The sequence below is a fragment of the Procambarus clarkii genome, chromosome 50 (assembly GCF_040958095.1).
Source record: "Procambarus clarkii isolate CNS0578487 chromosome 50, FALCON_Pclarkii_2.0, whole genome shotgun sequence".
In the NCBI taxonomy this organism is placed as follows: Eukaryota; Metazoa; Arthropoda; class Malacostraca; order Decapoda; family Cambaridae; genus Procambarus; species Procambarus clarkii.
In genome coordinates, this window is record NC_091199.1 from 26,265,752 (window position 1) to 26,289,647 (window position 23,896).

The following is a 23,896-nucleotide window of genomic DNA, read 5'->3' on the forward strand; positions in this document are numbered from 1 at the left end:
GAAAGGTGAGAGTAAAGGTCAACATGGGTGAAGTATTAACATGGGTGAAGTATTAACATGGGTGAAAGGTGAAGAGTAAAGGGCAACATGGGTGAAGTATTAACATGGGTGAAGTATTAATATGGGTGAAAGGTGAGAGTAAAGGTCAACATGGGTGAAGTATTAACATGAGTGAAAGGTGAAGAGTAAAGGTCAACATGGGGGAAGTATTAACATGGGTGAAAGGTGAAGAGTAAAAGGCAACATGGGTGAAATATTAATATGGGTGAAAGGTGAGAGTAAAGGGCAACATGTGTGAAGTATTAACATGGGTAAAAGGTGAGAGTAAAGGTCAACATGGGTGAAGTATTAACATGGGTGAAAGGTGAAGAGTAAAGGTCAACATGGGTGAAGTATTAACATGGGTGAAAGGTGAAGAGTAAAGGGCAACATGGGTGAAATATTAACATGGGTGAAGTATTAACATGGGTGAAAGGTGAGAGTAAAGGTCAACATGGGTGAAGTATTAACATGGGTGAAAGGTGAAGAGTAAAGGTCAACATGGGTGAAGTATTAACATGGTGAAAGGTGAGAGTAAAGGTCAACATGGGTGAAGTATTAACATGGGTGAAAGGTGAGAGTAAAGGGCAACATTGGTGAAGTATTAACATGGGTGAAAGGTGAGAGTAAAGGTCAACATTGGTGAAGTATTAACATGGGTGAAAGGTGAGAGTAAAGGTCAACATTGGTGAAGTATTAACATGGGTGAAAGGTGAGAGTAAAGGTCAACATGGGTGAAGTATTAACATGGGTGAAGTATTACATGGGTGAAAGGTGAAGAGTAAATTGCAACATGGGTGAAGTATTAACATGGGTGAAGTATTAACATGGGTGAAGTATTAAAATGGGTGAAAGGTGAGAGTAAAGGGCAACATGTGTGAAGTATTAACATGGGTGAAAGGTGAGAGTAAAGGTCAACATGGGTGAAGTATTAACATGGGTGAAGTATTAACATGGGTGAAAGGTGAAGAGTAAAGGTCAACATGGGTGAAGTATTAACATGGGTGAAAGGTGAGAGTAAAGGTCAACATGGGTGAAGTATTAACATGGGTGAAAGGTGAAGAGTAAAGGTCAACATGGGTGAAGTATTAACATGGGTGAAAGGTGAGAGTAAAGGTCAACATGGGTGAAGTATTAACATGGGTGAAAGGTGAGAGTAACGGTCAACATGGGTGAAGTATTAACATGGGTGAAGTATTAACATGGGTGAAAGGTGAAGAGTAAAGGGCAACATGGGTGAAGTATTAACATGGGTGAAGTATTAACATGGGTGAAAGGTGAAGAGTAAAGGTCAACATGGGTGAAGTATTAACATGGGTGAAAGGTGAAGAGTAAAGGGCAACATGGGTGAAGTATTAACATGGGTGAAGTATTAACATGGGTGAAAGGTGAGAGTAAAGGTCAACATGGGTGAAGTATTACCATGGGTGAAAGGTGAAGAGTAAAGATCAACATGGGTGAAGTATTAACATGGTGAAAGGTGAGAGTACAGGTCAACATGGGTGAAGTATTAACATGGGTGAAAGGTGAGAGTATAGGTCAACATGGGTGAAGTATTAACATGGGTGAAAGGTGAAGAGTAAAGGTCAACATGGGTGAAGTATTAACATGGGTGAAAGGTGAGAGTAAAGGTCAACATGGGTGAAGTATTAACATGGGTGAAAGGTGAGAGTAAAGGTCAACATGGCTGAAGTATTAACATGGGTGAAAGGTGAGAGTAAAGGTCAACCTGGGTGAAGTATTAACATGGGTGAAAGGTGAGAGTAAACGGCAACATGGGTGAAGTATTAACATGGGTGAAGTATTAACATGGGTGAAGTATTAACATGGGTGAAGTATTAACATGGGTGAAGTATTAACATGGGTGAAGTATTAACATGGGTGAATATTAACATGGGTGAAGTATTAACATGGGTGAAAGGTGAAGAGTAAAGGGCAACATGGGTGAAGTATTAACATGGGTGAAGTATTAATATGGGTGAAAGGTGAGAGTAAAGGGCAACATGTGTGAAGTATTAACATGGGTGAAAGGTGAGAGTAAAGGTCAACATGGGTGAAGTATTAACATGGGTGAAAGGTGAAGAGTAAAGGGCAACATGGGTGAAGTATTAACATGGGTGAAAGGTGAGAGTAAAGGTCAACATGGGTGAAGTATTAACATGGGTGAAAGGTGAGAGTAAAGGTCAACATGGGTGAAGTATTAACATGGATGAAAGGTGAGAGTAATGGTCAACATGGGTGAAGTATTAACATGGGTGAAAGGTGAGAGTAAAGGTCAACATAGGTGAAGTATTAACATGGGTGAAAGGTGAGAGTAAAGGGCAACATGGGTGAATTATTAACATGGGTGAAAGATGAGAGTAAAGGTCAACATGGGTGAAGTATTAACATGGGTGAAAGGTGAGAGTAAAGGGCAACATGGGTGAAGTATTAACATGGGTGAAAGGTGAGAGTAAAGGTCAACATGGGTGAAGTATTAACATGGGTGAAAGGTGAGAGTAAAGGGCAACATGGGTGAAGTATTAACATGGGTGAAAGGTGAGAGTAAAGGTCAACATGGGTGAAGTATTAACGTGGGTGAAGTATTAACATGGGTGAAAGGTGAGAGTAAAGGTCAACATGGGTGAAGTATTAACATGGGTGAAAGGTGAAGAGTAAAGGTTAACATGGGTGAAGTATTAACATGGGTGAAAGGTGAAGAGTAAAGGTCAACATGGGTGAAGTATTAACATGGGTGAAAGGTGAGAGTAAAGGTCAACATGGGTGAAGTATTAACATGGGTGAAAGGTGAGAGTAAAGGTCAACATGGGTGAAGTATTAACATGGGTGAAAGGTGAGAGTAAAGGTCAACATGGGTGAAGTATTAACATGGGTGAAAGGTGAGAGTAAAGGTCAACATGGGTGAAGTATTAACATGGGTGAAAGGTGAGAGTAAAGGTCAACATGGGTGAAGTATTAACATGGATGAAAGGTGAGAGTAAAGGTCAACATGGGTGAAGTATTAACATGGGTGAAAGGTGAGAGTAAAGGTCAACATGGGTGAAGTATTAACATGGGTGAAAGGTGAGAGTAAAGGTCAACATGGGTGAAGTATTAACATGGATGAAAGGTGAGAGTAAAGGTCAACATGGGTGAAGTATTAACATGGGTGAAAGGTGAGAGTAAAGGTCAACATGGGTGAAGTATTAACATGGGTGAAGTATTAACATGGGTGAAAGGTGAGAGTAAAGGTCAACATGACTGAAGTATTAACATGGGGCACCTGACAACTGAGTGGACAGCGCTTCGGATTCGTAATCCTGAGGTTCTGGGGTCGATCCTCGGTGGAGGTGGGGACAAATGAGTAAAATGTTTCTTTCACCCTGATGCCCCTGTTACCTAGCAGTAAATAGGTATCTGGGAGTTAAGCAGCTGCAACGGGCTGCTTTTTTGGGGGTTTATAACAAAAAGAAGGCCTGGTCAAGGACCGGGCCGCGGGGACGCTAAGCCCCGAAATCATCTCAAGATAACCCCAAGAAGATGGGTGAAAGGATTTAACAAAAATAACTTAAAAACTATTAAATATATTCAAAAAAAAATTTTTAAAACATGCTTAATGAAGACCAAAGATGTAGTGTAACATTTTTTCTGATATATTAAACAAAGATTAAGGAAAAGGCTGCACAAATTATATCTGAGGCAGGTCAGGTAACTGAGAATGAAAGAGAAATGTGACGTATTTCAAATAAATTCATTTTTGTAGTTCCTAAACCAACTTAACTATGCATTCAGCAGAACAAATCTTTGAAGGTCGAGAGGACTAGTTTAGTAGTTACTAGCGAGAAAGTTATTAAACAAATATGCAAACTAAAGGCAAACTAGTCTACAGAGCCAGACAAAACATTATCCAGGGTGCTTAAGTAAGGTAAAGCAAAGCTTAGTGACCCATTGTCTTCCATATTTAATTAATTATTAGACTCGAGCAGAGTACCGGAGTGATGGATGGTTGCTGATGGGGTGCCAATTGCTGCAAATTGATATAATTGATAATTGCCAAAGCCATTCATTTTCCCCTTGAAAAGGTTTCACTAAGGGCCGTTCATGTTTAAGAAATTTGTCATTCTGTTCTTGTAAATTTCCAGGTGATAGTAGGAAGGATTGTGACCTTCTATAACTTGACGTCAAAAAGGACTTTGATCCTGCGCCTCACAAGACTAAAGAGCTGGAGACACACACGGTAATGGCGGTTTGTCTTAAGTTGGATTACACCTTGGTTATTAATAAAGACAGCAGAGAGTTGGCGTGAATAGAGTTAAATCCCATGTGGAATTAACTTCCATGTGGCAGTTAAACTCACAAAAAAGCTAAAAGACAATCTGTATAGACTTTCCACGTAGACAAAACATTAGCGGATGCAGCTTAATGCTGTAAAATGTTGGGATTTGATCTTAGTAATAATAATACTAGAGTTTCCATATATCACCAGGACAATATTAAACATCTGAAGAATTTATTGGAGAAATATCTAGGAGTCATAATCTCAGGTATCAAAAGCAAATAATGCATAAACATATGGAATAAAGCATATAGGATACTGAGATTAATTTTACTAATTGTTAACCTCAACACATCAAATATTTCCTCCAGGAGAGGAAAAAAGTATTGTGTTGAGTTTTATTGTTTAACTTAAAATCATGGGTGGAAAAGTTGGTTAATTATGTGAGGATAACTAGGTCCGGCCTCAGTTAGTCCCTGGGGCTGGTCACGGGTCACCACCTGGTCCCTGGGGCTGGTCACGGGTCACCACCTGGTCCCTGGGGCTGGTCACGGGTCACCACCTGGTCCCTGGGGCTGGTCACGGGTCACCACCTGGTCCCTGGGGCTGGTCACGGGTCACCACCTGGTCCCTGGGGCTGGTCACGGGTCACCACCTGGTCCCTGGGGCTGGTCACGGGTCACCACCTGGGGCTGGTCACGGGTTACCACCTGGTCCCTGGGGCTGGTCACGGGTTACCACCTGGTCCCTGGGGCTGGTCACGGGTCACCACCTGGGGCTGGTCACGGGTTACCACCTGGTCCCTGGGGCTGGTCACGGGTTACCACCTGGTCCCTGGGGCTGGTCACGGGTCACCACCTGGTCCCTGGGGCTGGTCACGGGTCACCACCTGGTCCCTGGGGCTGGTCACGGGTTACCACCTGGTCCCTGGGGCTGGTCACGGGTCACCACCTGGTCCCTGGGGCTGGTCACTCCATACTGCAAATGTATACATCAAAATGTTACATATTTAAAAAAGTTTATATTTACAGTTTACTGTATAACTACGAGAGTCAAAATTACAATAATAAGCAACAAGAACAAGAACTTGAGAAATCAAAAGTTTAAATAATTTACAATAAGCTTTGTCCAGTTAAATTAATTTTGTTTTAAAATTTGGGTATAACGACAACTGAATAATAAATATAAAGACAACTATAAAGAAATTAGTATAATGGCTAAATATAAGTCTCATAATGATTATTGCATAAATTAGTCCATAAATACAAGTCCGACAACCACCACCACAAATAAATACAACATAAAACAGCCAAGCAACACAAGTAAATATACAACTGAATACATTCCAGAACACAAACGTTACACAAAGATATAAACCCATTACCACGAAGCAGACAACACCTTCGGTCATGACCCACCAGGAGCACTTCCTGCCACCCTGGCAGACAACACCTTCGGCCATGACCCACCAGGAGCACTTCCTGCCACCCTGGCAGACAACACCTTCGGTCATGACCCTCCAGGAGCACTTCCTGCCACCCTGGCAGACACCACCTTCGGTCATGACCCACCAGGAGCACTTCCTGCCACCCTGGCAGACAACACCTTCGGTCATGACCCACCAGGAGCACTTCCTGCCACCCTGGCAGACAACACCTTCGGTCATGACCCTCCAGGAGCACTTCCTGCCACCCTGGCAGACACCACCTTCGGTCATGACCCACCAGGAGCACTTCCTGCCACCCTGGCAGACAACACCTTCGGTCATGACCCTCCAGGAGCACTTCCTGCCACCCTGGCAGACACCACCTTCGGTCATGACCCACCAGGAGCACTTCCTGCCACCCTGGCAGACACCACCTTCGGTCATGACCCACCAGGAGCACTTCCTGCCACCCTGGCAGACAACACTTTCGGTCATGACCCACCAGGAGCACTTCCTGCCACCCTGGCAGACAACACCTTCGGTCATGACCCTCCAGGAGCACTTCCTGCCACCCTGGCAGACACCACCTTCGGTCATGACCCACCAGGAGCACTTCCTGCCACCCTGGCAGACACCACCTTCGGTCATGACCCACCAGGAGCACTTCCTGCCACCCTGGCAGACAACACCTTCGGTCATGACCCACCAGGAGCACTTCCTGCCACCCTGGCAGACAACACCTTCGGTCATGACCCACCAGGAGCACTTCCTGCCACCCTGGCAGACACCACCTTCGGTCATGACCCACCAGGAGCACTTCCTGCCACCCTGGCAGACAACACCTTCGGTCATGACACACCAGGAGCACTTCCTGCCACCCTGGCAGACAACACCTTCGGTCATGACCCACCAGGAGCACTTCCTGCCACCCTGGCAGACAACACCTTCGGTCATGACCCACCAGGAGCACTTCCTGCCACACTGGCAGACAACACCTTCGGTCATGACCCACCTGGAGCACTTCCTGCCACCCTGGCAGACAACACCTTCGGTCATGACCCACCAAGAGCACTTCCTGCCACCCTGGCAGACAACACCTTCGGTCATGACCCACCAGGAGCACTTCCTGCCACCCTGGCAGACAACACCTTCAGTCATGACCCACCAGGAGCACTTCCTGCCACCCTGGTAGACAACACCTTCGGTCATGATCCACCTGGAGCACTTCCTGCCACCCTGGCAGACAACACCTTCGGTCATGACCCACCTGGAGCACTTCCTGCCACCCTGGCAGACAACACCTTCGGTCATGACCCACCAGGAGCACTTTCTGCCACTCTGGCAGACAACACCTTCGGTCATGACCCACTAGGAGCACTTCCTGCCACCCTGGCAGACAACACCTTCGGTCATGACCCACCAGGAGCACTTCCTGCCACCCTGGCAGACAACACCTTCGGTCATGACCCTCCAGGAGCACTTCCTGCCACCCTGGCAGACAACACCTTCGGTCATGACCCACCAGGAGCACTTCCTGCCACCCTGGCAGACAACAGCTTCGGTCATGACCCTCCAGGAGCACTTCCTGCCACCCTGGCAGACAACACCTTCGGTCATGACCCTCCAGGAGCACTTCCTGCCACCCTGGCAGACAAAACCTTCGGTCATGACCCACCTGGAGCACTTCCTGCCACCCTGGCAGACAACACCTTCGGTCATGATCCACCAGGAGCAATTCCTGCCACCCTGGCAGTCAACACCTTCAGTCATGACCCACCAGGAGCAATTCCTGCCACCCTGGCAGACAACACCTTCGGTCATGACCCACCAGGAGCAATTCCTGCCACCCTGGCAGACATCACCTTCGGTCATGTCCCACCAGGAGCACTTCCTGCCACCCTGGAAGACAACACCTTCGGTCATGACCCACCTGGAGCACTTCCTGCCACCCTGGCAGACAACACCTTCGGTCATGACCCACCTGGAGCACTTCCTGCCACCCTGGCAGACAACACCTTCGGTCATGACCCACGAGGAGCACTTCCTGCCACCCTGGCAGACAACACTTTCGGTCATGACCCACCTGGAGCACTTCCTGCCACCCTGGCAGACAACACCTTCGGTCATGACCCACCTGGAGCACTTCCTGCCACCCTGGCAGACAACACCTTCGGTCATGACCCACCAGGAGCACTTCCTGCCACCCTGGCAGACAACACCTTCGGTCATGACCCACCTAGAGCACTTCCTGTCACCCTGGCAGACAACACCTTCGGTCATGACCCACCAGGAGCACTTCCTGCCCCCCTGGCAGACAACACCTTCGGTCATGACCCACCAGGAGCACTTCCTGCCACCTTGGCAGACAACACCTTCGGTCATGATCCACCAGGAGCAATTCCTGCCACCCTGGCAGTCAACACCTTCAGTCATGACCCACCAGGAGCAATTCCTGCCACCCTGGCAGACAACACCTTCGGTCATGACCCACCAGGAGCAATTCCTGCCACCCTGGCAGACATCACCTTCGGTCATGTCCCACCAGGAGCACTTCCTGCCACCCTGGAAGACAACACCTTCGGTCATGACCCACCTGGAGCACTTCCTGCCACCCTGGCAGACAACACCTTCGGTCATGACCCACCTGGAGCACTTCCTGCCACCCTGGCAGACAACACCTTCGGTCATGACCCACGAGGAGCACTTCCTGCCACCCTGGCAGACAACACTTTCGGTCATGACCCACCTGGAGCACTTCCTGCCACCCTGGCAGACAACACCTTCGGTCATGACCCACCTGGAGCACTTCCTGCCACCCTGGCAGACAACATCTTCGGTCATGACCCACCAGGAGCACTTTCTGCCACTCTGGCAGACAACACCTTCGGTCATGACCCACTAGGAGCACTTCCTGCCACCCTGGCAGACAACACCTTCGGTCATGACCCACCAGGAGCACTTCCTGCCACCCTGGCAGACAACACCTTCGGTCATGACCCTCCAGGAGCACTTCCTGCCACCCTGGCAGACAACACCTTCGGTCATGACCCACCAGGAGCACTTCCTGCCACCCTGGCAGACAACAGCTTCGGTCATGACCCTCCAGGAGCACTTCCTGCCACCCTGGCAGACAACACCTTCGGTCATGACCCTCCAGGAGCACTTCCTGCCACCCTGGCAGACAACACCTTCGGTCATGACCCACCTGGAGCACTTCCTGCCACCCTGGCAGACAACACCTTCGGTCATGATCCACCAGGAGCAATTCCTGCCACCCTGGCAGTCAACACCTTCAGTCATGACCCACCAGGAGCAATTCCTGCCACCCTGGCAGACAACACCTTCGGTCATGACCCACCAGGAGCAATTCCTGCCACCCTGGCAGACATCACCTTCGGTCATGTCCCACCAGGAGCACTTCCTGCCACCCTGGAAGACAACACCTTCGGTCATGACCCACCTGGAGCACTTCCTGCCACCCTGGCAGACAACACCTTCGGTCATGACCCACCTGGAGCACTTCCTGCCACCCTGGCAGACAACACCTTCGGTCATGACCCACGAGGAGCACTTCCTGCCACCCTGGCAGACAACACTTTCGGTCATGACCCACCTGGAGCACTTCCTGCCACCCTGGCAGACAACACCTTCGGTCATGACCCACCTGGAGCACTTCCTGCCACCCTGGCAGACAACACCTTCGGTCATGACCCACCAGGAGCACTTCCTGCCACCCTGGCAGACAACACCTTCGGTCATGACCCACCTAGAGCACTTCCTGTCACCCTGGCAGACAACACCTTCGGTCATGACCCACCAGGAGCACTTCCTGCCCTCCTGGCAGACAACACCTTCGGTCATGACCCACCAGGAGCACTTCCTGCCACCTTGGCAGACAACACCTTCGGTCATGATCCACCAGGAGCAATTCCTGCCACCCTGGCAGTCAACACCTTCAGTCATGACCCACCAGGAGCAATTCCTGCCACCCTGGCAGACAACACCTTCGGTCATGACCCACCAGGAGCAATTCCTGCCACCCTGGCAGACATCACCTTCGGTCATGTCCCACCAGGAGCACTTCCTGCCACCCTGGAAGACAACACCTTCGGTCATGACCCACCTGGAGCACTTCCTGCCACCCTGGCAGACAACACCTTCGGTCATGACCCACCTGGAGCACTTCCTGCCACCCTGGCAGACAACACCTTCGGTCATGACCCACGAGGAGCACTTCCTGCCACCCTGGCAGACAACACTTTCGGTCATGACCCACCTGGAGCACTTCCTGCCACCCTGGCAGACAACACCTTCGGTCATGACCCACCTGGAGCACTTCCTGCCACCTTGGCAGACAACATCTTCGGTCATGACCCACCAGGAGCACTTTCTGCCACTCTGGCAGACAACACCTTCGGTCATGACCCACTAGGAGCACTTCCTGCCACCCTGGCAGACAACACCTTCGGTCATGACCCACCAGGAGCACTTCCTGCCACCCTGGCAGACAACACCTTCGGTCATGACCCTCCAGGAGCACTTCCTGCCACCCTGGCAGACAACACCTTCGGTCATGACCCACCAGGAGCACTTCCTGCCACCCTGGCAGACAACAGCTTCGGTCATGACCCTCCAGGAGCACTTCCTGCCACCCTGGCAGACAACACCTTCGGTCATGACCTTCCAGGAGCACTTCCTGCCACCCTGGCAGACAACACCTTCGGTCATGACCCACCTGGAGCACTTCCTGCCACCCTGGCAGACAACACCTTTGGTCATGACCCACCAGGAGCACTTCCTGCCACCCTGGCAGACAACACCTTCGGTCATGACCCACCAGGAGCACTTCCTGCCACCTTGGCAGACAACACCTTCGGTCATGATCCACCAGGAGCAATTCCTGCCACCCTGGCAGACAACACCTTCAGTCATGACCCACCAGGAGCAATTCCTGCCACCCTGGCAGACAACACCTTCGGTCATGACCCACCAGGAGCAATTCCTGCCACCCTGGCAGACATCACCTTCGGTCATGTCCTACCAGGAGTACTTCCTGCCACCCTGGCAGACAACACCTTCGGTCATGACCCAACTTGAGCACTTCCTGCCACCCCTGGCAGACAACAAACACCTTCGGTCACCATGACACCAGTAGCAGGGATGACGGCTTAAACGGCTCTTTTTTTTCGGCGATGGGCCGGTTAAGCCGTTAGGGGTTCCAGGTAAACTCTACAGACATTTTTTGTTTGGTTTCAAAATCGCGCATTTTTCAAACGCCATTTTTGGAGAATATGTTCATAGAAGTTAGTAAGAGTTCTTATGGGAGAAATTAAAAAATTTTCACAGTTCAAATTTTATGAAAATATTTCAGAGTTCGTGTAATCATAGGAGTTTATATATGAGTTTATGACCGAAATTTGTAAAAAAAAAAAAAGACCATTTTCAGAGAATATTGTCATAGAAGTTTTGTTAAGGAAAATAGACGTCTTAGCCGTGACTTTTAGTTTGTATATCTATTTACGGCTGTTTCACCTGTAAAAGACCAAAAATGAACTGAAAGCAGTTTAAACACCAAAAATTATTCAGAGACCATTTGAAGACCGATTTTCTTCGGAGACCATTTATGACCATAAATATGACAGAGACCATTTGAAGACCAAAATAAGACAGAGATTACTTTAGACCCAAATATTACAGAGACCATTTTAGACCAAATAATTTGAAAGACCTTATATGACCGAAATAAGACAGAGATTATTTTAGACCCCAAATATTATCAGAGTCCAGTAAAAGACCTAAATTAATCAGAGTTCAGTTGAAATCCGAAAATGGTCAGAGTCCATTTAAGACCGAAAATTAGTCAGAGATCATTTTAAGACCGAAAAAATTCAGAGTTTAACTTACACCTACGTTCTTAAAGAATTCTTAAGGAAGAAATTCAAATATTATCAGATTCCACTTTGAGACCAAAATTCATCAGAGTCCACTTTGAGACCAAAATACGTCAGAGACCGCATTTATAAGTGTAGTATCAATATTAACCTTAGTATCAACCTACCAATTTCCCTGAAATTTTAAACAGTCATATATCAGATGTAATAAATCAAACCGAGCTAGTAAGCAAGTTCTAGCTCCCGTCCCCTGCCTTAGTTCCCTCGCATATCATCTTTAGTATCTAACCAATTCCCTTGAGATTTAAAACTCAGTTATTTCAGACAGAGTAAAATATGGCCAATGTAGTTACTGAGTTTCAGATTTTGTCCCCTGCATTAGTTCGCTCCTGTAAATTCACTACTATCAGACCAAATCCCCTGAGATTTAAAACCCCAACTACATATCAGACCCCTGTAAAATAAATCAACAAGTAAATTACCGAGCTCCAGCACATGTCCTCCGCTTTAGTTCATCAAAATTATTTCATATCAAGATGCTCTCCTGTCTATCAAAGTAAACATATCCTGTCTTTTAATAAACTTTTTGTATTCAGCTATGTAAATATTTACTAACGTGCTAATATTCACATGGTCAGATTGCACCCTACTCTCATTACCCTTTGTTTACCCAAGTAAGCAATAATCACAAGGTCAAAAATCACACCTTACCCTTTCCCTCCCTTACCTTCTCATCCCGTAGCTTCCTCAACTCCCTTTTGCCCACATTTCCTCACTCCCTTTACCCTCCCCCATTACCTTCGCATCCCTTAACTCCCACACCCCTTACCTTCAAAATTCTATTATCTCTCCACACCCTTTACCTTCCCCCTTTCCTTCTCATCCCTTATCTCCCCCTTCATCTCTCCCATTCCCCAACTTATCCAAACCTTCAATAATCCTAAAGTATTTGTATATTTTCTCTGTTCTTCACAGTGTTCTTCGCATTTCCTTCCATATTTTCTTTGTCATATTCTCCATGTTTTCTGTGTTCTTTGTCATGCTTTCATGTTCATCAAATGTACTCTGTACAAATTTTATACACAGTATTCATGTTCATGTGTTCTCTCTCATGTTCCTTGCATGTTCAATGTATTCCTCGCATTCTCTTACACGTTCTATATGTTCTTTGTCATGTTCCCCATATGTTCACTGCTTTCATCAGTTTTTCTTACATGTTTTCTGTGTTCTTTGTCATGTTCCCCACAAGTTCACTGTGTTCATCTCACTCTCGTTCATGTTCTCTACAAATTCCCCTTATGTTCTCTACGTTCTTTGCCATATTTTCCATATTCTCTGCAAGTTCATATTACCCATAAGTTCACTGTGTTCGTCAGCTTTTCTTACATGTTTTCTGGGTTCATTGTCATGTTCCCCGTATTCTCCTACGCGTTCATTAAAATCAAATGTACCAAGACATTCTTTTCTTAACGTTCCTAAACTAAATCATTCGTAAATCAATGAAAAATAGTCAGAATTAACCTCGTTCAACACATTTCCTAACTAAAATAATCTTTTTCTCTTAGCTAATTAGTCAAAGGAAACTTTCCAACACTGTTAATAACTAACTTTATCCATCGTCAATCAACTAAAAAATAGTCACTTTCATCATTTCTTAACTAAACTTATTCGCCAATCAACAGAAAATAACCATGTTCATCATGTTTCCTTGTCATTGCTTAATTAAAATTATTCGTCAATCGACTAAAATAGTCATGTTTAACATATTTTCTTGTCAACTTAACTAAAAGTTTTCATCAATCAACTGATAATAGTCGCATTCATCATCTTGTCTTTTTTTAACTAAACTTATTCATCAATCAACTGAAAATAGCCATGTTCATCGTTTTTTCTTGTCGTTTGTAACAAAAAAATTTCGACAATCAACTAAAAATTAGTCAGGATTAACCTCGTTCAAATCTGTTCTTAACTAAAATATCCTTTTTTCACTTACTTAAAATAGTTAACGGAAACTTTCGAACACTGTTCATAACTAACTTTATTGTTAATCAACTGAAAATAGTCAAGAGTTGCTTCGTTCAATACTTTCCTAACTAAAATTATATGTCGGTAAGTAAGAAATGTTGTCAAAGAAACAATCAAACACATCAATAACAGACTCAAAGACATCAAAGATACACTCAAAGACCCCAATAAGACACACTCAAAGAAGTCAAACTACTACTCGTGTCTTCAAAAGTTAATCTCTATGTCATCAAAGTTAATCTGAATCATCAAAGTTGTTCTCTACGTCACCAAAAGTTATTCTCAAATAACTATCAAAAGCTATCAAAAAGTTAATCTCAGTCATCAAAAAGATATTCTCAGAGATATCAAAGTTATTCTCAGAGCCATCAAAGGTAATCTCAGTAATCAATGTTGTTCTCTAAGACATCTTTAAGCATAAAATTTATCTCCAAAATGTAACTAGTTCACCTTTTCATATCAAACTTGCACTTCTGTTAAAATATATATATAACCTAACCTAATCTATTCTATCCTATTCCTCCCCTAACTGATGTAACTTACATAATCAAACTTACCTAACTTAAGCTAACTAACCTAACCTAATGTAACTTACCTATCCTTACTTAGATATTCTAACTTAACCTAACCTAATGCAACTTACCTATCCTAACATAACTTACCTAACCCAACGCACTGAACCTAATCAAACCTAACATAACCTAACCTAACTTAATCTAACCTAACTTAATCTAACTTGCATAACCTATCCTATCCTAACTTAATGTATCTATCCTAACCTAATCTAACTTAACCTATCCTAACATAACGTAAATTACCTAACTAAACCTATCCTAACTTAACATAAATTACCTAACTTAACCTAACATAACTTGCATAACCTAACCTATCCTAACCTAACCCAACCTAATCTAACCCAACCTATCCTAACCTAACTTAACCTAACTAAACCTAACTTAACCTAATCTAACTTAACTTGCATAACCTAGCCAATCCCAACTTAACTAACCTAACCTGACCTAACTTAATGTATCTTACCTAACTTATCCAAACCTAACCTAACTTAACCTAACCTAACCTAACCTAACTTAACCTAACCTAACCTAACTTAACCTAACTTAACCTAACCTAACCTAATTTAACTTGCATAACCTAACCTATCCTAACTTAACTAACCTAACCTATCTTAACTTAACCTAACCTAATTTAATCTATTCTAACTTAACATAAATTTCCCAACCAAACCTAACCCAACCTAACCTAACTTAACCTAACTTATCCTAACCTAACTTAACCTATCCTAACCTATCTTAACTTAACCTAACCTAAACATAACGTAACCTAACTTAACCTAATCTAAGTTAACTTGCATAACATAGCCTATCCTACCTTAACTAACCTAACCTAACCAAACCTAACCTAACCTAACTTAACCTAGCCTAACTTAACTAACTTAACCTAAATTAACCTAACCTAACTTAACTTGCATAACCTAACCTATCCTAACTTAACTAACCTAACCCAACCCAACCTAACCTAACTTAACCTATCCTTAAGATAACTACCCTAACCCAACCTAACCTAACATAACTTAATTAACTTATATAACGTATCATAACTTATTTACCCTTACCTTCCTAAATCTTAACCTAAGAATTTGGGTAAAAATTTACAAAAAGGATAAACAAAACTACATCTGTGAGGTTAGGTTAAGGATAATATATTCAACAATATGTTAAAACACAATAAACTACATTTGAAAGGTTAGGTTAAAGGGTGGAGGATAAGAACAAATTACATAAAATCTAATAAATATACTAAGATCAAAACGAGGTTAGGTTAAAGAGGGAAAAGTATGATAGAATATAAGCTAAGTAAAGGTTAGGTTGGGGAGGTTAGGAGGGTAAGGGTAGATAAGTTATGATATGTTATAAAAGTTAGGTTAGGTTGGGTTAGGTTAGTTATCTTTAGGATAGGTTAAGTTAGGTTAGGTTGGGTTAGGTTAGTTAAGTTAGGATAGGTTAGATTATGCAAGTTAAGTTAGGTTAGATTAAGTTTGGTTAGGTTAAGTTAGGTTAGGTTAGATTAGGTAGGGTGGGTTGAGTTACGTAAGTTATGTTAGGATAGGTTAGGTTAGGTAAGTTGCATTAGGTTAGGTTAAGTTAGATTATACAAGTTAAGTTAGGTAAGTTTGATTAGGTAAGTTACATCAGTTAGGGGAGGAATAGGATAGAATAGATTAGGTTAGGTTAGATATATATATTTTAGCAGAAGTGCAAGTTTGATATGAAAAGTTTAACTAGTTACATTTTGGACAAAATTTTTATTCCTGAAGATGTCTTAGAGAACAACATTGATGTCTTAAAGAACAAAATTGATGACTGAGATTACCTTTGGTGGTGCTGAGAATAACTTTGATGTCTCTGAGAATAACTTTTTGATGACGGAGATTAACTTTTTTTAACAACTCTGAGAATAACTTTTGGTGACTTAGAGAACAACTTTGATGACTGAGATTTACTTAGATGACTTAGAGATTAACTTTTGAGGACATGAGAATACCTTTTGATGACTCTGAAAATAACTTTGATGTCTTAAAGAACAACTTGTGATGACTTAGAGAATAACTTTGATGAATGAAGGGGATTTAGTGATTACCTTTGATGAGTGAAGGTGATTTACAGATTACCTTTGATGACTGAGAATAACTATGATGTCTTAGAGAACAACTTTTGATAACTTAGAGAGTAACTTTAATGAACGAAATTGAGTTAAAAGTTAATCTCGATGTCTCTGAGATTAACTTTTGATGTCTCTGAGAATAATTTTTAATGATTCTGAGAATAACTTTGATGAGAGAGAATATCTTTGATGACTGAGAGAGAATATCTTTAATGACTGAGATAGATTTCTAATGTCTCTGGGAATAACTTTTATGACAGGAATGACACGAAAAGATGATGAACGCGACTATTATCAGTTGATTGATGAAAACTTTTAGTTAAAATTGACAAGAAAATATATTGAACATGACTATTTTTAGTTGATTGAAAAATAATTTTAGTGAAAAAATTGTTGAACGAAGCTATACATGACTATTTTAGTTGACTCACGAATAATTTTAGTTACGCAATGACAAGGAAACATGATGAACATGGTTATTTGCTGTTGATTGACGAATATGACAAAGAACCCAGAAAGCATGTATGAAAAGCTGACGAAGACAGTGATTTTGTGGGTAATATGAACTTGCAGAGAACACGGAGAATATGGCAAAGAACATAGAGAACATGAGGGGAATTTGTAGAGAACATGAACGAGAGTGAGATGAACACAGTGAACTTGTGGGGAATATGACAAAGAACACAGAAAAAATGTAAGAGAAACTGATGAAGGCAGTGAACATATGGGGAACATGACAAAGAACATATAGAACGTGTAAGAGAATGCGAAGAATACATTGAATTAGCAAGAAACATGAGAAAGAACACATGAACATGAATATTGTGTATAAAATTTGTACAGAGAACATGTGATGAACATGAAAGCATGACAAAGAACAACGGAAAACATGGAGAATATGACAAAGAAAAAATGGAAGGAAATGCGAAGAACACAGTGAAGAACACAGAAAATATACAAATACTTTAGGATTATTGAAGGTTTGGATAAGTTGGGGAATGGGAGAGATGAAGGGGGAGATAAGGGATGAGAAGGAAAGGGGGAAGGTAAAGGGTGTGGAGAGATAATAGAGTAGAAAGTTTAAGGGTGTGGAGAGATAATAGAGTGGGAAGGTAAGGGGCGTGGGAGGTAAGGGATGAGAAGGTAAGGGGGGGAGTGGAAGTGGGGAGATATGGGCAAAAGGGATTGGGGAAGCTAAAGGATGAGAAGGTAAGGGAGGGAAAGGGTAAGGTGTGATTTTTGACCTTGTGATTATTGCTTACTTGGGTAAACAAAGGGTAATGAGAGTAGGGTGCAATCTGACCATGTGAATATTAGCACGTTAGTAAATATTTACATAGCTGAATACAAAAAGTTTATTAAAGGACAGGATATGTTTACTTTGATAGACAGGAGAGCATCTTGATCTGAAATAATTTTGATGAACTAAAGCGGAGGACATGAGCTGGAGCTCGGTAATTTACATGTTGATTTATTTTACAGGGGTCTGAAATGTAGTTGGGGTTTTAAATCTCAGGGGATTTGGTCTGATAGTAGTGAATTTACAGGAGCGAACTAAAGCAGGGGACAAAATCTGAAACTCAGTAACTACATTGGCCATATTTTACTCTGTCTTAATTAATTAACGAGATTTCATTTATTGCATATTTAGGCAAATTGGAACCTAATGCCCCCTGAAATAACTATGTTTTAAATCTGAAAGAATTGGTTAGATACTAATGATGATATGCAAGGGGAACTAAGGAGGAGGATTGGAGCTAGAACTTGCTTACTAACTCGGTTGGATTTACTACGTCTGAAATATGACTTTAAAATTTCAGGGAAATTGATAGGTTAATATTGAAACTACACTTATAAATGCGGTCTCTGACGTATTTTGGTCTCAAAGTGGACTCTGATATTATTTGAATTTCTTCCATAAAAACTCTTTAAGAACGTAGGTGTAAGTAAAACTCTAAATTATTCTGGTCTTAAAATGATCTCTGACCAATTTTCGATCTTTATGGCACTCTGACTAAGTTTGGTCTTTTATTGTACTCTTATGAATTTTGGGTCTTAAACTGGTCTCTGACTAATTTTCCGTCTTTACTGGACTCTGGTGATTTTTGGGCATAAACTGGACTCTGAATAATTAAGATCTTTTTACTGGACTCTGACAATATTTGGGTCTAAAATAATCTCTGTCTCATTTCAGTCTTACATGTTTTTTAAAATTATTTCGTCTAAGATAATGTCTGTCATATTTGAGTCTTAAATAATCTGTCAAATTTCGGTAAATTTCGGTCATCAAATGGTCTCTGTCAAATTTTTGGTCATAAAAAAACTCTGAAGAAAATGTGTCTCTTTCAGGTGAAATAGCCATATTTGGATATCAAAACTAAATGTCATGGCTAAGATGTCTGTTTTCCTTAACAAAACTTCTATGACAATATTCTCTGAAAATGGTCTTTTCTCAAATTTCTGATATGAAAAATTTTCTTGAAAAAGAAAAAAAATTCTGAATACTCTGAATTTTTTTAAGTTTCCCCATAAGAGCTCTTTACAAACTTCCATGAAAATTTTTTCCTCATAAGAACTCTTAATAAACTTTTATGATCGCTTTAACCGAAATTGGTGTTTGAAAATGCGCGATTTTGAAAACAAACAAAAATTGTCCATAGAGTTTACCTGGAACCACAAGTACCAGCTCACCACAACCACCACAAGTACCAGCTCACCACAACCACCACAAGTACCAGCTCACCACAACCACCACAAGTACCAGCTCACCACAACCACCACAAGTACCAGCTCACCACAACCACCACAAATACCAGCTCACCACAACCACCACAAGTACCAGCTCACCACAACCACCACAAGTACCAGCTCACCACAACCACCACAAGTACCAGCTCACCACAACCACCACAAGTACCAGCTCACCACAACCACCACAAGTACCAGCTCACCACAACCACCACAAGTACCAGCTCACCACAACCACCACAAGTACCAGCTCACCACTACCACCACAAGTACCAGCTCACCACAACCACCACAAGTACCAGCTCACCACAACCACCACAAGTACCAGCTCACCACAACCACCACAAGTACCAGCTCCCCACAACCACCACAAGTACCAGCTCACCACAACCACCACAAGTACCAGCTCACCACAACCACCACAAGTACCAGCTCACCACAACCACCACAAGTACCAGCTCACCACACCCACCACAAGTACCAGCTCACCACAACCACCACAAGTACCAGCTCACCACAACCACCACAAGTACCAGCTCACCACAACCACCACAAGTACCAGCTCACCACAACCACCACAAGTACCAGCTCACCACTACCACCACAAGTACCAGCTCACCACTACCACCACAAGTACCAGCTCACCACAACCACCACAAGTACCAGCTCACCACAACCACCACAAGTACCAGCTCACCACAACCACCACAAGTACCAGCTCACCACAACCACCACAAGTACCAGCTCACCACTACCACCACAAGTACCAGCTCACCACAACCACCACAAGTACCAGCTCACCACAACCACCACAAGTACCAGCTCACCACAACCACCACAAGTACCAGCTCACCACAACCACCACAAGTACCAGCTCACCACAACCACCACAAGTACCAGCTCACCACAACCACCACAAGTACCAGCTCACCACAACCACCACAAGTACCAGCTCACCACAACCACCACAAGTACCAGCTCACCACAACCACCACAAGTACCAGCTCATCACAACCACCACAAGTACCAGCTCACCACAACCACCACAAGTACCAGCTCACCACAACAACCACAAGTACCAGCTCACCACAACCACCACAAGTACCAGCTCACCACAACCACCACAAGTACCAGCTCACCACAACCACCACAAGTACCAGCTCACCACTACCACCACAAGTACCAGCTCACCACAACCACCACAAGTACCAGCTCACCACAACCACCACAAGCACCAGCTCACCACAACCACCACAAGTACCAGCTCACCACAACCACCACAAGTACCAGCTCACCACAACCACCACAAGTACCAGCTCACCACAACCACAACAAGTACCAGCTCACCACAACCACCACAAGTACCAGCTCACCACAACCACCACAAGTACCAGCTCACCACAACCACCACAAGTACCAGCTCACCACAACCACCACAATTACCAGCTCACCACTACCACCACAAGTACCAGCTAACCACAACCACCACAAGTACCAGCTCACCACAACCACCACAAGTACCAGCTCACCACAACCACCACAAGTACCAGCTCACCACAACCACCACAAGTACCAGCTCACCACAACCACCACAAGTACCAGCTCACCACAACCACCACAAGTACCAGCTCACCACAACCACCACAAGTACCAGCTCACCACAACCACCACAAGTACCAGCTCACCACAACCACCACAAGTACCAGCTCACCACAACCACCACAAGTACCAGCTCACCACAACCACCACAAGTACCAGCTCACCACAACCACCACAAGTACCAGCTCACCACAACCACCACAAGTACCAGCTCACCACAACCACCACAAGTACCAGCTCACCACAACCACCACAATTACCAGCTCACCACTACCACCACAAGTACCAGCTAACCACAACCACCACAAGTACCAGCTCACCACAACCACCACAAGTACCAGCTCACCACAACCACCACAAGTACCAGCTCACCACAACCACCACAAGTACCAGCTCACCACAACCACCACAAGTACCAGCTCACCACAACCACCACAAGTACCAGCTCACCACAACCACCACAAGTACCAGCTCACCACAACCACCACAAGTACCAGCTCACTACAACAACCACAAGTACCAGCTCACCACAACCACCACAAGTACCAGCTCACCACAACCACCACAAGTACCAGCTCACCACAACCACCACAAGTACCAGCTCACCACAACAACCACAAGTACCAGCTCACCACAACAACCACAAGTACCAGCTCACCACAACCACCACAAATACCAGCTCACCACAACCACCACAAGTACCAGCTCACCACAACCACCACAAGTACCAGCTCACCACAACCACCACAAGTACCAGCTGACCACAACCACCACAAGTACCAGCTCACCACAACCACCACAAGTACCAGCTCACCACAACCACCACAAGTACCAGCTCACCACAACCACCACAAGTACCAGCTCACCACTACCACCACAAGTACCAGCTCACCACAACCACCACAAGTACCAGCTCAAAACAACCACCACAAGTACCAGCTCACCACAACCACCACAAGTACCAGCTCACCACAACGACCACAAGTACCAGCTCACCACAACCACCACAAGTACCAGCTCACCACAACCACCACAAGTACCAGCTCACCACAACCACCACAAGTACCAGCTCACCACAACCACCACAAGTACCAGCTCACCACAACCACAACAAGTACCAGCTCACCACAACCACCACAAGTACCAGCTCACCACAAGTACCAGCTCACCACTACCACCACAAGTACCAGCTCACCACAACCACCACAAGTACCAGCTCACCACAACCACCACAAGTACCAGCTCACCACAACCACCACAAGTGCCAGCTCACCACAACCACCACAAGTACCAGCTCACCACAACCACCACAAGTACCAGCTCACCACAACCACCACAAGTACCAGCTCACCACAACCACCACAAGTACCAGCTCACCACAACCACCACAAGTACCAGCTCACCACAACCACCACAATTACCAGCTCACCACTACCACCACAAGTACCAGCTCACCACAACCACCACAAGTACCAGCTCACCATAACCACCACAAGTACCAGCTCACCACAACCACCACAAGTACCAGCTCACCACAACCACCACAAGTACCAGCTCACCACATCCACCACAAGTACCAGCTCACCACAACCACCACAAGTACCAGCTCACCACAACCACCACAAGTACCAGCTCACCACAACCACCACAAGTACCAGCTCACCACATCCACCACAAGTACCAGCTCACCACAACCACCACAAGTACCAGCTCACCACAACCACCACAAGTACCAGCTCACCACTACCACCACAAGTACCAGCTCACCACAACAACCACAAGTACCAGCTCACCACAACCACCACAAGTACCAGCTCACCACAACCACCACAAGTACCAGCTCACCACAACCACCACAAGTACCAGCTCACCACAACCACCACAAGTACCAGCTCACCACAAATACCAGCTCACCACAACCACCACAAGTACCAGCTCACCACAACCACCACAAGTACCAGCTCACCACAACCACCACAAGTACCAGCTCACCACAACCACCACAAGTACCAGCTCACCACAACCACCACAAGTACCAGCTCACCACAACCACCACAAGTACCAGCTCACCACAACCACCACAAGTACCAGTTCACCAGCACTTTAACTTACCAACAATCACTGGTGAGAAGTTGGGAAGTTCTGGGGTCGTGTCATCAGCTGTAGCTGCTGGAGATACGCCGCGCTAATGACACCTGGCGTCCAGTACCATGTCCTCATGTGACTATGGGGTGTCGTGGGATAAACATTACTGCACGCCCTGTACCACCACCCACCTTGGTAGAGCTGAGCACAGGACACTGTAGAGGGAGGCACCACACATATGGATTACACAGTTTAGTGACATGTCCACATGTTTACACACCTGCACACACTTTCACACACACATGCACGCACACACATCACGGAGCGGACAACGCTCGGGAATCGTAGTCATAAGGACCCCGAGTTCGATTCCCGGCCGAGGCACAAACAAATGTAAAAAATTTCTTTCACCAGATGCAGCTGTTCACCAAGAATCAAATAGTTGGACAGGTTGTATGGGCAGCATCCTGGGGATGTGTGAGTGTGTTAGAGAGACATATATGTAGCACATGTGGTAGAGGAAAATAGGTCGGAAATCAGTACATTAGACAACCGACGGCTAGAAAGGCGGGGCCCAAGAACTAACACCTCACACCTGCAGGCACATATAGTAAACACACACATGGACGCATGCACACAGACACTCAAACAATAGCATACACGAACACATAAAAACGCACACACACGCACGCACACAGGCACTCAAACAATAACATACACATGCACATAAACACACACACACACACACATACACACACACACACACACACACACACACACACACACACACACACACACACACACACACACACACACACACACACACACACACACACACACACACACACACACACACACACACACAAAAATGGCGAAAATTACACTGGCGAAAATTAGAACTTCATTCAGAAACCTAAATGAGGAAGCTTTTAGGGCGCTTTACACTGCCTACGTGAGACCCGTCTTAGAGTATGCCGCGCCATCATGGAGCCCCCACCTGAAGAAACACATAAAGAAACTGGAGAAGGTTCAGAGGTTTGCGACGAGGCTTGTCCCAGAGCTACGAGGGATGGGATATGAAGAGCGGCTGAAGGAACTGAACCTTACGACACTAGAGAAATGAAGGGAGAGAGGAGATATGATAGG

The 23,896-nt window shown here is 44.8% G+C and overlaps 1 protein-coding gene across 1 annotated transcript in view; it reads right to left on the bottom strand.

The window, feature by feature from the left end:
- Window positions 1-4,497: 4,497 nt before the first annotated feature.
- The window catches only part of LOC138351625 (ficolin-1-like), a 228,286-nt gene continuing 208,887 nt past the window's right edge, over window positions 4,498-23,896 (bottom strand). Inside the window, exons 7-8 of the mRNA XM_069303623.1 lie at window positions 22,778-22,965; window positions 4,498-5,272 (exon numbers count right to left, since the gene is read on the bottom strand). Coding sequence (XP_069159724.1) covers window positions 22,784-22,965 — 182 coding nt within the window. The 3' untranslated portion in view covers window positions 4,498-5,272; window positions 22,778-22,783. The remainder of the gene's footprint in view (window positions 5,273-22,777; window positions 22,966-23,896) is intronic.